The sequence below is a fragment of the Cupressus sempervirens genome, chromosome 4 (assembly GCF_028749045.1).
Source record: "Cupressus sempervirens isolate cs-2001-9-10 chromosome 4, ASM2874904v1, whole genome shotgun sequence".
NCBI lineage: Eukaryota > Viridiplantae > Streptophyta > Pinopsida > Cupressales > Cupressaceae > Cupressus > Cupressus sempervirens.
This window is the reverse complement of record NC_143121.1, coordinates 277,250-289,611: the sequence shown is the minus strand read 5'-3', so window position 1 is coordinate 289,611 and position 12,362 is coordinate 277,250. Positions and strand designations below refer to the sequence as shown.

The window sequence follows — 12,362 nt, the reverse complement described above, 5'->3', positions numbered from 1 at the left end:
TCAAAATAACACACGAAGATTGAAAGAGAAATGGAAAAATGAAAAAAGTTAAAAACTAGAACAAAATCAATAGCAAATGGAATAAGATCTTACCTTTTCCAGCCATTGCAAGCTTGCAAATGTGTATGAATGATGCACAAACACTTGAAGAACAACAACAAATTAATCTTCAAACTCCTCCTTGCATAATCAGATGCTTGCTCAAAAACTTATGTGCTCTCCCTTAAGACAAAATAACCTAATTAGAAATAGAAAATGACAATGAGAGGGCACAAAATCAATTAATAACACCTTTTAGGTTTTATGGATGTCAAAATAATATTAAAAATTGCTAATAAAACACTTTTCCAACCGTCCGTCTTTGCGGGTTCGAACTAGGTTCGAAAATTTTAAGGTGGCTCACTCGGGTTCGAACCAGGAGTGTAAAAATCGCACCCTAGTTGAACCAAGTTCAAACCGGACTTGAACTTCGAATCAGTTTGAACTTTCCTTGGTCCGGAGGGGGGGAGGGAGGTACCTGTGCAACTTAGGTTATTGTTACTTCACATCCATTGTTGCTGTGTCTTCCAGGCAAAGCATTGTAATTTGTTTGTCGTGGTGATGTGGTAGGTAGCGTTGCTTGCTCTCCTTGGGTATAGAGCACTTGTGTGCTCCTTACTTTTAGGTTGTAGGTGCACTCCTTATTGGAGTACCCTAATAATTGGCAGATGTTGCAAAATAGTTAGTTGGGACAAGTATCCTTGGTGTGCCCTTTGTTCTTACACTTGGTACGCCATAGTTTCTTGCCTTTGCCTTGGTAGTTGCCTTCTCTTCTCGAATTTCCTTTAGCATCCTCATTATGTCCTTTGGAAGGGCCTGTATCGCGGGGGATTCCCCTTCGCTCTCACCTTTCATACTATCATCGTCACTACTTCGTTTCTTTCCTTTCGATATCTTGTTTTCACTTTCAATGTCCATTGTGGATTGTAATTTGTGTACAAGGATGGTAGTACCACCTTCATCTTCTTTCAAAGGGATGGGATCAACCCTTTGATGAACCACCTTTTCTTCAAGTAGTTCACTAGCTAGTTGTATATCTTGCTGATGAGTTCTTTCAATCTACTTTAGTATGATTGTTCGGACTCATTTTTCCCTTGTATGTGTTGTAGATTTCTACTACCACTTCATCATCGTAACAGAGCAATTTGAACTTCTAGAATTTTTTTTTTTCTGGTTGTACTAAGTTGCCTTGTCACCTATTGGCAGGGCTATGTACCAATCAATTCGCAGTCCCTTGTAGGGTGGTAGGAAAATCATTTCACCAATAGTCATGGTCATCTTGGCCATTTGCTTCCCATATTGTTACACATGTTTTACATTGGTAGATTAGATTGTTCGATCTATCCCCACCGAACTTAGGTTGATTTTGCTTCTCCAAGGGGTTTGCCATTTGCCACATATGGTAGGTACTGTGTACATTATTAGAGGACAATGGGTTGGTTCCTTCGCATCCCTATGCATCTTCTGCACCTTCGACTACACAAGAGTCTTCTACTACTCCACCTATGTCATTCACATCTTGGTTGTCTCCTTTGTAGTTGTACGAGTACTCTCTTCTCCTCAGAGTCATTGGCTACATTCTCCTTATTCTTGATCCACGTGAGAAAACAAGATTGTCGATGCCTTGTAAGGTAAGTCCACTACCTCTCCTTCGAGATTTCCCTCTTGGCTATTGTTCTCTTTGGAATGTATGGATGGTTCTGTAGGTATGAAGTCACCACCTTCCCAACCGCCATTGTCAAATCCTTAGTGCACCCAAGAACTATTTGGGAGTGGTAGTTCTCTGGCAATCGCTTCCCACTTTGGTCTTGATGGTTGTATTTGACCGCTTTGTGGCCATGGTGGGAAGCAACAAACTGTTTCATTAATTGTCGTAGCCATTGGAATCCCTCCTCTTGCTTTTGGATACATAAAGACCTCTTGACGATAGTTTTAGCTATCTTCTCCCCTTCTATCTTTGTCTTTGTGCGTTGCCTTCTGTCCTTGTTGGAGTTACGTTTGCTAGTGCCCTTTGGTTTCTCCTCCCTCTGGATCCTCCCTTCCTACCTACGTTGTTCTCTTTTTGTTGCTTCTTGTTGTCTTTTGACTTCCACCAATTTCTGTGCGAGTAACCATGAAAAGCTTCCCAGAAGATCGTGCATTGCCTCATTCACCGTGAGTTCAACACATACCGTATGTATGTCCTCATCAATACTTGTTGGTCAAAATTACGACCCATTATGCTTCCATCCTTTCACCCATTATCGTTCTAACCTCCAAGTTCAAACTTTAGGTAACAACTCCAAATGTTAGATGCCTAATCTAAGATGTATTGCCAATATAATGCAATTATAACATAGAAAATTGGCCAAGAGGGTATAGCATATAAGGAGATATGATAGAATGATATGGCTTTTCGTAACATCGTAGTTTCCTTCCACAATCAAAATGCTAGTTTGCTTCTTCTCATCATGGATATAGATAGACTTGATAGTTGGTTAGATCCATGGACCGATGCTAATTGACACCATTTGGAAACGACTATTTGATTATTACACCTTAACTAACCAAGTATTATTAGGGCATAAAAGTTGTCTATAGAGATGTTGAAGGATGGTGTTGGTGAGCACATGCACTGAATCAAGGACAATAAATGCCTGGCTTATACATTTCTAACTCATGTCCATGTCACCTAATGGACCTATACTCCTTTCATTGTGCTGACAATTACCACTATCTCACAAGATTGTGGATTTGGAGGTAGTGGGAGATAGGTCCCTCGCATGACATAGGTGTACAAGAGGAGTATAAGCGCAGGATTCATGCATCACTCCAACACATATTGAAGACTCAGGGGGAGTCTAGTGACCTTGACTAGTGCTTCAAAGAATTGACGGTAGGTACATGAATTAGTTGGCCAATATGGAGGTAGGCACTTGAAGGATATTGGGCTTTGCTTGGTTATGGGCCCATAAGGTAGTAGATCAAGATGTTAAGCGGTTGTTGCTGTTTGTTAGAGGGGGTTGTATTCAAGAATTTGTGCAATGCTTGAAGTCTTTGGGATGGCCTACTACAGAGCCCTTGACGATGTTGGAGGGCTGGGGCCTCATGGAGCTTGTGGTCCTTGTTGAGGAAGGTTGAGCAAGCATTCTGGAAGGGGGGTACTATGAGCTCAAGAGGACCCAACATGTGCATCCACATGGGTGAAAACATTGGCCGCTTGGGAGGAGTTGGCCACTTGACTCTAGCATGTAGAAGAGGAGTTGGTGTAGCGTAGGGGTCAGTTGGCAGTTGGAGGCACATTTGGCCCAGTAGAGGGTTGAGAGAGCAGCAAGGATGTAGGGTTGAACCATGAGATGGATGAGTGGATGGTGGTGGAGTCTTGCCTTGCTACAGCTATGGAGGAGATAGACATGAAGGATAAGGAGATCTCGGAGGCAACATGCATGGTGAATCCACTTGGGAGCGATAGGTGTTAGCGGATTGGATTTGAGCAGGTGTATAATTTGAGAAAGCATTTGGCATCAGCTACACCACCGACACCCTCCTTGTTAGGGAGGCTCTCTCAGCCCTCTTCTTAATTTCTTTTGTATAGTTCCTATTAGTCCCCATTTTGTTGTGTGTTAATGGAGATGACTTTCTTTGTGGGGAGGGTGGTGTTGTCGGGGTAACTAATGTATGTTAGTGCTTGTCGAGGGTTAGGTAGTTGGGTGACAGTTGCTGACAGTTGGCAGTTGCACTCCCTCAACAGCTTTATTTGTTCATGCATGTCTCCGAGATATATTGTCACTAGAAGTATTGTTGGTGTCATCTTGAGATACATTGTACACGAGATAATGGATATATATGTGAGTTCTCTTATGTAACTTCTGTTCTATTACATTTACTTTACATTATTATGTGTGTTGAACTTCATCTTACAACTCTGGGACAGGCCTCAGGTGGATTCATCTAGTTTCACAACTTTAACTGTACAGCCTGTGTATAGCAATACCATCATGGCAAAAATCTTGTTTGTTGGAAGATATGGAAGGGACCATTAAAGTATTCTGACTGATGAACTATCATGTCTACTTCAATCTTTGAGAAAGTATTTCACTTCGGGATTTATTTTCCAATTTGTCCTCTGTTTTTGATTGTCTGCTGGTTCAAGATTCTCTAATATATATGCGGCTGTAACTAACCTTTTGAGTTTTGTCACGATGAACATTGGAAGGATCATATCATTAAACTTTTGACCTAGTTTATCTAGTATATCTTTGGAACATTTAGTTACTTGCATGTAGTTACCAAATTTGGTTGCTTTCTGCTCTAAAGTCAATGATATTTTATTGGCTCCCTATCAGGGAGGGCCAGGATTGTGGCTCCCTATCAATGTGGAGAGCACATTGATACACAATTGTTTTTTTTGTGAAAACATATCTAGCAGTTGAGACTGTCAAATACTATATTGCATCTTGTATTTGACAAGGATGAGATACTTTCAGAATTTCAAAAGTAATCTCTGACAAGAAATTTTGTATTGGAGTAAAAGTACAATGAGCTGGATATACACCAAAAACATTCATTGTTCTTTAGACCATATTCTTGCAAATCTGAATGACTTTGATTGCCAATCCGACTCGTTTGAGAAATTGTTATGCTTGCAGGTTTTTGTATACATGCATATGTGTTCACTATGGAGAAAGACATTAATTTTGAAAGGAACTTTCATCTGTTTTTGCTTTAGATAAAGATTGAAATATAATCCGCATTTGATTTTGGTTTAGAGAAAGATGTTAGTAGTGAAAAATGTGTTACCATTCAACCATAATAATGGATTGACATTGTTGGTGACTTGGAACAAAGACGGTTCCAAATTACCCTGATGAGAACAAGATATATCTAGGGGCAGCTAACTCCCATCTTCAACATACCATTTCAGACACCGGGCCAACTATAAGGCTCGACCCTTCTTCTACTTTAGGCTCTGCAAAACCTAGGTGGGTGTACCTCAGATTCAATCTATATTGTACCAGTGCTAAACATATCTTTGAATCTATTAACAACAGATTTAACCCTTATTTTTCCTAATGAATCATGCAATAACATAGATCTGCAATAGCTAAATGCTAGACAATGCAATTCATAAGCTGAGTGAGGGCATCCTGTTTTGGCTCTTCAAACATAAAATATAAAGAAGATTTGAATTTGATTTGATTTTATGTGGGTGGGGAAAGTGGATGAAAACCAAGTATCGACAACAAGCTAATGATCCTATAGCTGATTAGTGCCTCATCCATTGGGCAAATTCACAAATCTCTCTCATGCATTTTTGGATATCTAAAACACATATGCTATGCTCAGACTCCAAATCTATCCATTCACCTTGTAAATTGGATATCAATGTTCAATCGAAATCTCATTCTTACTTGATATCCTCCTCAATAAATCTGCAACCCTGTTGATTTCCTTGAAGCATTGACATAACTCATTGAATTATAAGCAACAATGAAAAAACATACAACCTTAAGGGACTAGAATTATGATTTAGACTCTGTTCAAAGATCATAAAACATCACAAATCACTGATAAAGGAAACAAGATCTAAAATGAAGCTCAACACCTACTGTTCTTTGCATTGATTTCTTTGAAATATTTAAATGAAAATGCAAGAAATTGACTCACAAAGTACCAAATAAATCAGATTGTACAATAAACATATGTTGTCATACAAGAGAGAAAATGGTGGGAATGAGAAATTGATGGGATGGGAAGGGGGTATCATAGCCAGAGCATAGCTTCATGGTTTGGAACCAACACATCCTAGATGCATTCCATTCAAACTTCATCAATTCCATGAAACCATTTCTGTTTCAGTTTCCAACTCCTAAATCTTTCCAACATTTTCCAACCTCAAATGAAAGAGAGAAAGATACCTATATAGAATGAAAAAATTCAATCCTAACCTAGAGATATTTTCATTTCCTCTTTCATTTCACAAAAGATTTGATTCTTCAATCATGACTCCAACTTCAATCCTGAAATTCAGCCCAATTGGAAAAACAAATATCCATCATAACTGAAAATTGGAGACAAGTTATACTAGAATGACATAATATTCTCAAGATTAACCCAATAGACCTTTTACTGTGTGTTTTTACTAGGCTTGTATTTGTATTTTCAATTTTCATCAATTTCACCAAGGAGGCCTGAAATTTACATTTCTGCCTATAACTTGAACTAGTGACTTCCTATGTGAAAACAAACTCCATAATCGGAAAGTTCGTGCTCTCCCGGTTCCGGCGATATATAATATACCTATATCCGCTATTTGGGAACTCCCAGAATTTTGATTTGAAAATCAGGCTCTTGCTAGGCTTCATAATTGGATTATTACAAATATTTAATCTTTTTATAAAGTGTAAACTATAGGGTTAATTCAAACTTTATTTGAAAAATTGACCTACACGTTCAGAAGAGGAGATAATTAAAAATTAATTTTTTGAACGTGGTAGCTTTTCCCTCCTTTTATCATTCCGGGTCAAAGCTGTTTGACCATTCTTCTGACACGTGTCGTCTTGTGATTGGCTCATTCCTGCTTAGTCATTTGACATATGCCACATGGTTGCCACACGTTTGCCATGTCATTGGTTGCCATGTCGCGTGATGAGTCAGCATTGTGCCACGTCATCGCGACATAGTGACCACGTGACGTGTCACTGTTAGCACCACCTCAACATCCGGTCATCAATCCACCTCATCTCGCCACGTCAACGCCATCTCATTGCCACGCGTCACTTGCTGGTTAGGTTGCCATGTCACGTGGTTAACGGTTGAGCAACTTCGCTTTAGTGATGTGGAAACCATTGTCGGATCCCACCACATGTTGTCATCTTGTTCCTCGGATTCCATGTCATCTCCTCTGTTTGCATACTTGTTCAAAATATCTACAGGTCACCTCCAGCTGTCATCCACCGGTGGGCCCCTCAACACATCAGCCTTGCCTTTTAAAAGGTGGTGTTTTATGGACAATAATCATACTCTACATTTAAAAAGCTCTCTCTCCGTTCAATGTGGGACAATTATTTAAAAGAACTGTTCAGACACCCCAAAAATTGGGTGTGCTTCTTGCATCTCCTACGGTGGAGGAAGTGTTTTGGAAATTCTTCCTCAACGCTCTGCCATGGTCTCCCCACCTGTCACGTGGAGTTAGACTTCCTTCTATGGCTGCCTCGATGTCAATGCCGCCTCTTCTATATCTTGTAACCCAAAAATCTTTTGATACGCAATCCAAATGCAGGTCTAATGGCCCCTGCTATTTTTTATCGTCTCGTGCGCTGTAGAATTCAGTCAGACTTGTTAAAAAGACACCTTCTCTGCTTTACAATGTGGCTTCCTCACCATCTTGTCAAACAGTTCCACTTCCTCTTTGCTTCTAGCAATTAAACGATTTACTTCTTGCGTTGAAGGAACATCGTGGACAATTTCTTGGTATCTTTCTTCATCATGCAAAAGAGTCTCTAATGTCATGCACCTCTCCTCTTGTGTCGTCCTTTGGTCAAAACGTCCTGCATTTATGACTTCATCTGCCATGTCAATTTTGTATTTGCTGAATGTTGTTACGAACGAGGCTTTCAATAGAGCCCATATATCAGTCTTTACCAGCAAGCTCATCCTCATCATCCACATTGCCCCTTGTCTGAAGTTCATCTTCTTTTTGGTAGCTTGTTATGGTTTCGACAACAACTTCCATGTATACGACTTTGACTTCTCTCTTCTGACCAATTCAGTGAGCCCTAGCCACAACTTGTTCCTCATTTTTTGGGTTAGGATCAGGATCATATATGACTACAGTATCTGCTGATTGGAGATTCAAACCCCTTCCTGCTGCACGAATACTCAGTAGAAAAAGGAAGTATTCAGAACCAGGCTTGTTAGAATTGCCAATTGCTGACTCTTTGTCTTCAAGACTCGTTGTATCATCAATCCTTCTATACTGAAATTGTATTTTCTGAGACCCTTTTAAGTTGGCTCATACTGCTTGGATCCTAGAAAATCCTCATTGGTAGGATGTCTGGAAACACTAACCGAGTTGCCGCTTGAAGCAAAATCATTTCAGTCTACACATTAAGCTGGACTTGCCCATTTCTCAGTCACTCGAGATGAGATTGAAAGGACTTATCACTGATGGTCTGAGGCATTTAAATGCGGATGGGAAGACATTCACCCCCTTCAAACAAATCTATGGTAAAGGGAGCTTCAGCATATGAAGAATAAAATGCTTTGACTTGGGTATACTTTACATCATATTTCATTCCATTTTAAAACCCTTATAAGGATCAATGCCTGATGCTACACACTCACTTGAATCAGTAAAAAATTCAATGGATAACAATCCAACAATATTTGGCTCCTTTTGAAAATGATCAACGCATCCCACTGACTGAATATATTAGCTTGAACACATAATTTGGGACAAACTCAAATCAAAGCAATGAACTTCTCCACTAATCTTTTCATGACTTCCACAACCATTGTTGTTCTGATGGAATTAGTCGGGCCCCCAAAGTGGGTTCGGCAAAAACAAATTCGTTTTCAAACAACTGAAATTTCAAAGTGGCCTACTGAACATCTTGAATTGATTGGGTTCAAAATCGAGCACTGCTCTGCCATTAAAAACTCATTTTACATCTTATCCGCGAACTGTCAACTTTGTGCCAGAAGGTCCTTTGACTGCCCTTAAAAATTGACCGAAACACCTGACTGGGCTCTGAAATCAAACATGTTGATTCTTTGTTTTGCATACTCTTATCCTGTCGAATCTCGTCTCATGACGAATTCTCAGCCCAAAGACATTAACTGTCAAAATTGCCCTCTTAGAACTGCCTGCAAAAAAAAATGTCAGAAAACTATAAATCACGTTTGGATTTCAAAACTTAGTCAAACGGATTCGAAACAACTCATAGGTTCTCTAGTATGGATACTAAACACTCCCAAAGTTGTGATTCATGAAACATTACTGGGTGCGAGATATTCAATTGCAAACACAGTCTCCTGTCGCTGTTTTGACACTTGGTGAAAATGCAGATTTGGACATTGCCCAAAACAGGACTTCACGGAATGGCTCAGAATGACAATTTATCTTGGGACGAGTGGATATACTGAATGCAAGGTGTTAGAAACATTAAACACGTCTTAGGCCTCAAAAGTACAGCCAGGTACACATGCATCAAAAAGTGTTTATAGGGCTTAATTTTCTCAATGGTACTCAAAATCAGGGCTTTTGAGTCCCAACAGACATCATGTGGCTGACAAATTACTTGAGCTGCTGAATTATCAGTCTGCTTCTGAAAATATGCAGTTTGGTTTGATCACACTTTTTGCAATATATTTGTGTTCCAGCAAATGGATATGCTTAAATTTTGAAAAATATTTTTGTCTTATCAGTTTATCTGCTCTTATTTTTGGTGTGTCTTCCATCAATTTGGTGTGTCATGATTTTTCCTAACATTATTCTTCTACTGTATTTTTATATGCTGTATTTGTTTTGTCCTGTTTGACATCAGCATTGAGATGAGCATTTTTTCCTAGACTAATCTGTCGCCTCTGAAAACTTTCAGGAAAAACTTGAGCGGCGGAGGCAAATGCCTTACCACATGCATATTAATCTTGAATTACTTGAAGCTGTTCATCTGATTTGTGCCATGCTTTTGGAGGTGCCAAATATGGCTATAAATGCACATGATGTTAGAAGAAAGGTGATAAGTAAGCCATTCCGGCGTATACTGGAAATAAATGAGAAGCAAACATTCACTGGTCCTCCCGAGAATGTTCGTGATCATGTTATGGCTGCAACTCGAGCATTGAGCAAGGGAAATTGGGAAAAAGCATACAAAATTATTGAAAGTCTTGATGCTTGGAAGCTTCTTCGAGAAAAGGATAATGTGCTAGATATGTTGAAGTTAAAAATTCGTGAAGAAGCTCTGAGAACCTACCTATTCACCTATTCCTCTTGTTATGGTTCTCTGAGCTTAGATCAGCTTACAACTATGTTTGAGCTTTCTGAAGCACAAGTACATAGCATAGTGAGTAAGATGATCATAGCAGAAGAACTTCATGCGAGCTGGGACCAGCCCACAAGGTGCATTGTCACTCAGAATGTGGAGCCTACCAGGTTACAAGCCTTGGCAATACAGTTTGCTGAGAAATTGTCTGTTCTTATTGATAGTAATGAGAGAGCTTTTGATGCTCGAACAGGTGGTGGATTAGAGGGACCTCTGGCAACAAGGAGGAGAGACACACAAGATTATGCTGGTGCTGCTTCTGGTCGGTGGCAAAATGATTTTTCTAGTGGACAAGGCAGACAGGGTAGTTATTCTGCCCGGTCAACCTTTACGGGGGCACGAAATGCAGGTGGCCAGGCACGTACTGGTACTTTTGGAGCCCAGTTTTCAAAAGATCGATTTGGTCAAGGTGGTCGGGCCACAGCTGCATATTCTTCAGGTTATCAAAGCACACGCTACCAAGATGCATACAGTAGTGTTGGTAGAACTCCTTACCAAACAGGTTCAACTTCCTCTGCTGGTGTGAGAGGTACTCAGCCTGATGGAGCAGCTCGGATGGTGAGCTTAACAAAATCAGGCAGGTTTTAGTGGCTTATCCATTCACTAATCAATAACTAGTCATCTTCAACTTCATAGTTTAAACTCTAGATATTCTGTGAGTGAGTACTTTTTGAGTTGCAACTATTTTATTTTTCATTGCTGGGAGAGTTTACAAGTTTAATTGGCGAGTTTTTCTAGGTGTAACAAAAATGGGGTAAAAATGTAAACCTGTTTTTGCTATTGAACACGCAATGTCTTTTGAGATCTCAAATTTTACTGCAGTATATTTTGTAACTGAATATTGCAAAATAAAATGGTCTCTTGAAGAATCTTTATCTTACTTAGTACTTTCTAAGTTGCCCATTTTTTTGAAGTTGGAAATTTGGACTTGAATGAATTGAATACTGTGAACTCTAATAAACCTATGTTTGATACTAAATCAGGTATGTAGTTAGAAGGTCTCTCAGATTTTCAAAAGCCTTTTAATTTACTAAATTACTTTAGTTTTGATTTCAAAAGTCCACTAAATTCATTTTTATATGATTCAACACATGCTAGCATTCAAAAAATTTGTTTCATCTATTCTCTCATCCACACATAACTGCATCTCTCATTATTTTAGACCATTAAAGAACAATAAATAGTTATACCTTTGTATTTTATTGAAGAAATAAATCATATAGGGACAAAGTACAGAGGAGGATAATGATATGAATGTATTAACTAGGAAATGTGAAGTACACAATAATTAGTTATACGTTTGTATTTTAGAAAGGAAATAAATAATATGCATTGCAAGGCTAAGTGGTGTAAGTAAAGTGGCATCATGACGTGGAGGATAATGATATGAATGTACTAACAAAAACAACAACAAAATTGCTATTGTGGATCTGAGATTGTATTTTTTTGCAATATTTCGGTTTTATGGTGTATTCTGTGGGGAGGATAGCCCGCACCAAAAATAAGCACATACAGGCACATGAGATTGGCTCCTCTCCTGCCCAACTCCAGAGGGGAACCTGCAGTCTTCAGGGGATGAGTCTAATGAGTTGACCGCTACTGCCACTTGGGGCGGGGGCTAACTAAACTAAACTAAATGCCAGCTGTTGAGATTAAAATGAAAATCTAGACCAAGTTCGGATTAAATAAATGTTGAGATTCATAATAGAATGAAGGTCTTAAGATTATGGTGTAAGAAATCTTACATAGAATTTCAATGCCAACAGTTTATGTACTTAACCTGAACCCATCATGAAAATGCAAGTCTTAAGTAAAGAAAGATTGTAATATTATGTGCACGGCAATTGTTAAAACAATAGAAATGAATAACTGCTGATATGTTGTCTAAATAGAAGTTAAAAGCGTAGATGAAATTGTTGGGGTTATTGAACCGACACTGGTATAAATGTTATGATAATTGAAGCTTTGAAAACATAGTATTGAACTTCCATCCAACTCAAAAGCGCAGCCCACTATGAACACTCAACTCTCCTGAACAGTTAGCAATGAATATTTAGAAGCTGAGAAGATAGGATCACATGTCAAAAAATTAACTAAATGAAGGGAGTGGCAGCGAAGTAGACATGCTTAGCTGGGGATCTATGGTACTGACATATATGTCCTGAGGCTACTGGAAGAAACCTTGGTGTTCTCCAGGTAATGCACACAGCGTAGAATCTTAGTCTGGCCTGGAATTTGATGTCTATATGGCCGTTCTAACTTTTGTACAGCTGAGAATTTATTATTACCATTTTTATA

At 39.1% G+C, this 12,362-nt stretch overlaps 1 protein-coding gene across 1 annotated transcript in view; it reads left to right on the top strand.

Moving 5' to 3' along the window:
- Positions 1 to 10,944, top strand: part of LOC149559620 (eukaryotic translation initiation factor 3 subunit C-like) — a 31,632-nt gene extending 20,688 nt beyond the window's left edge. The window contains exon 4 of the mRNA XM_089824214.1: positions 9,621 to 10,944. Coding sequence (XP_089680340.1) covers positions 9,621 to 10,652 — 1,032 coding nt within the window. The 3' untranslated portion in view covers positions 10,653 to 10,944. The remainder of the gene's footprint in view (positions 1 to 9,620) is intronic.
- The last annotated feature ends 1,418 nt before the right edge of the window (positions 10,945 to 12,362 follow it).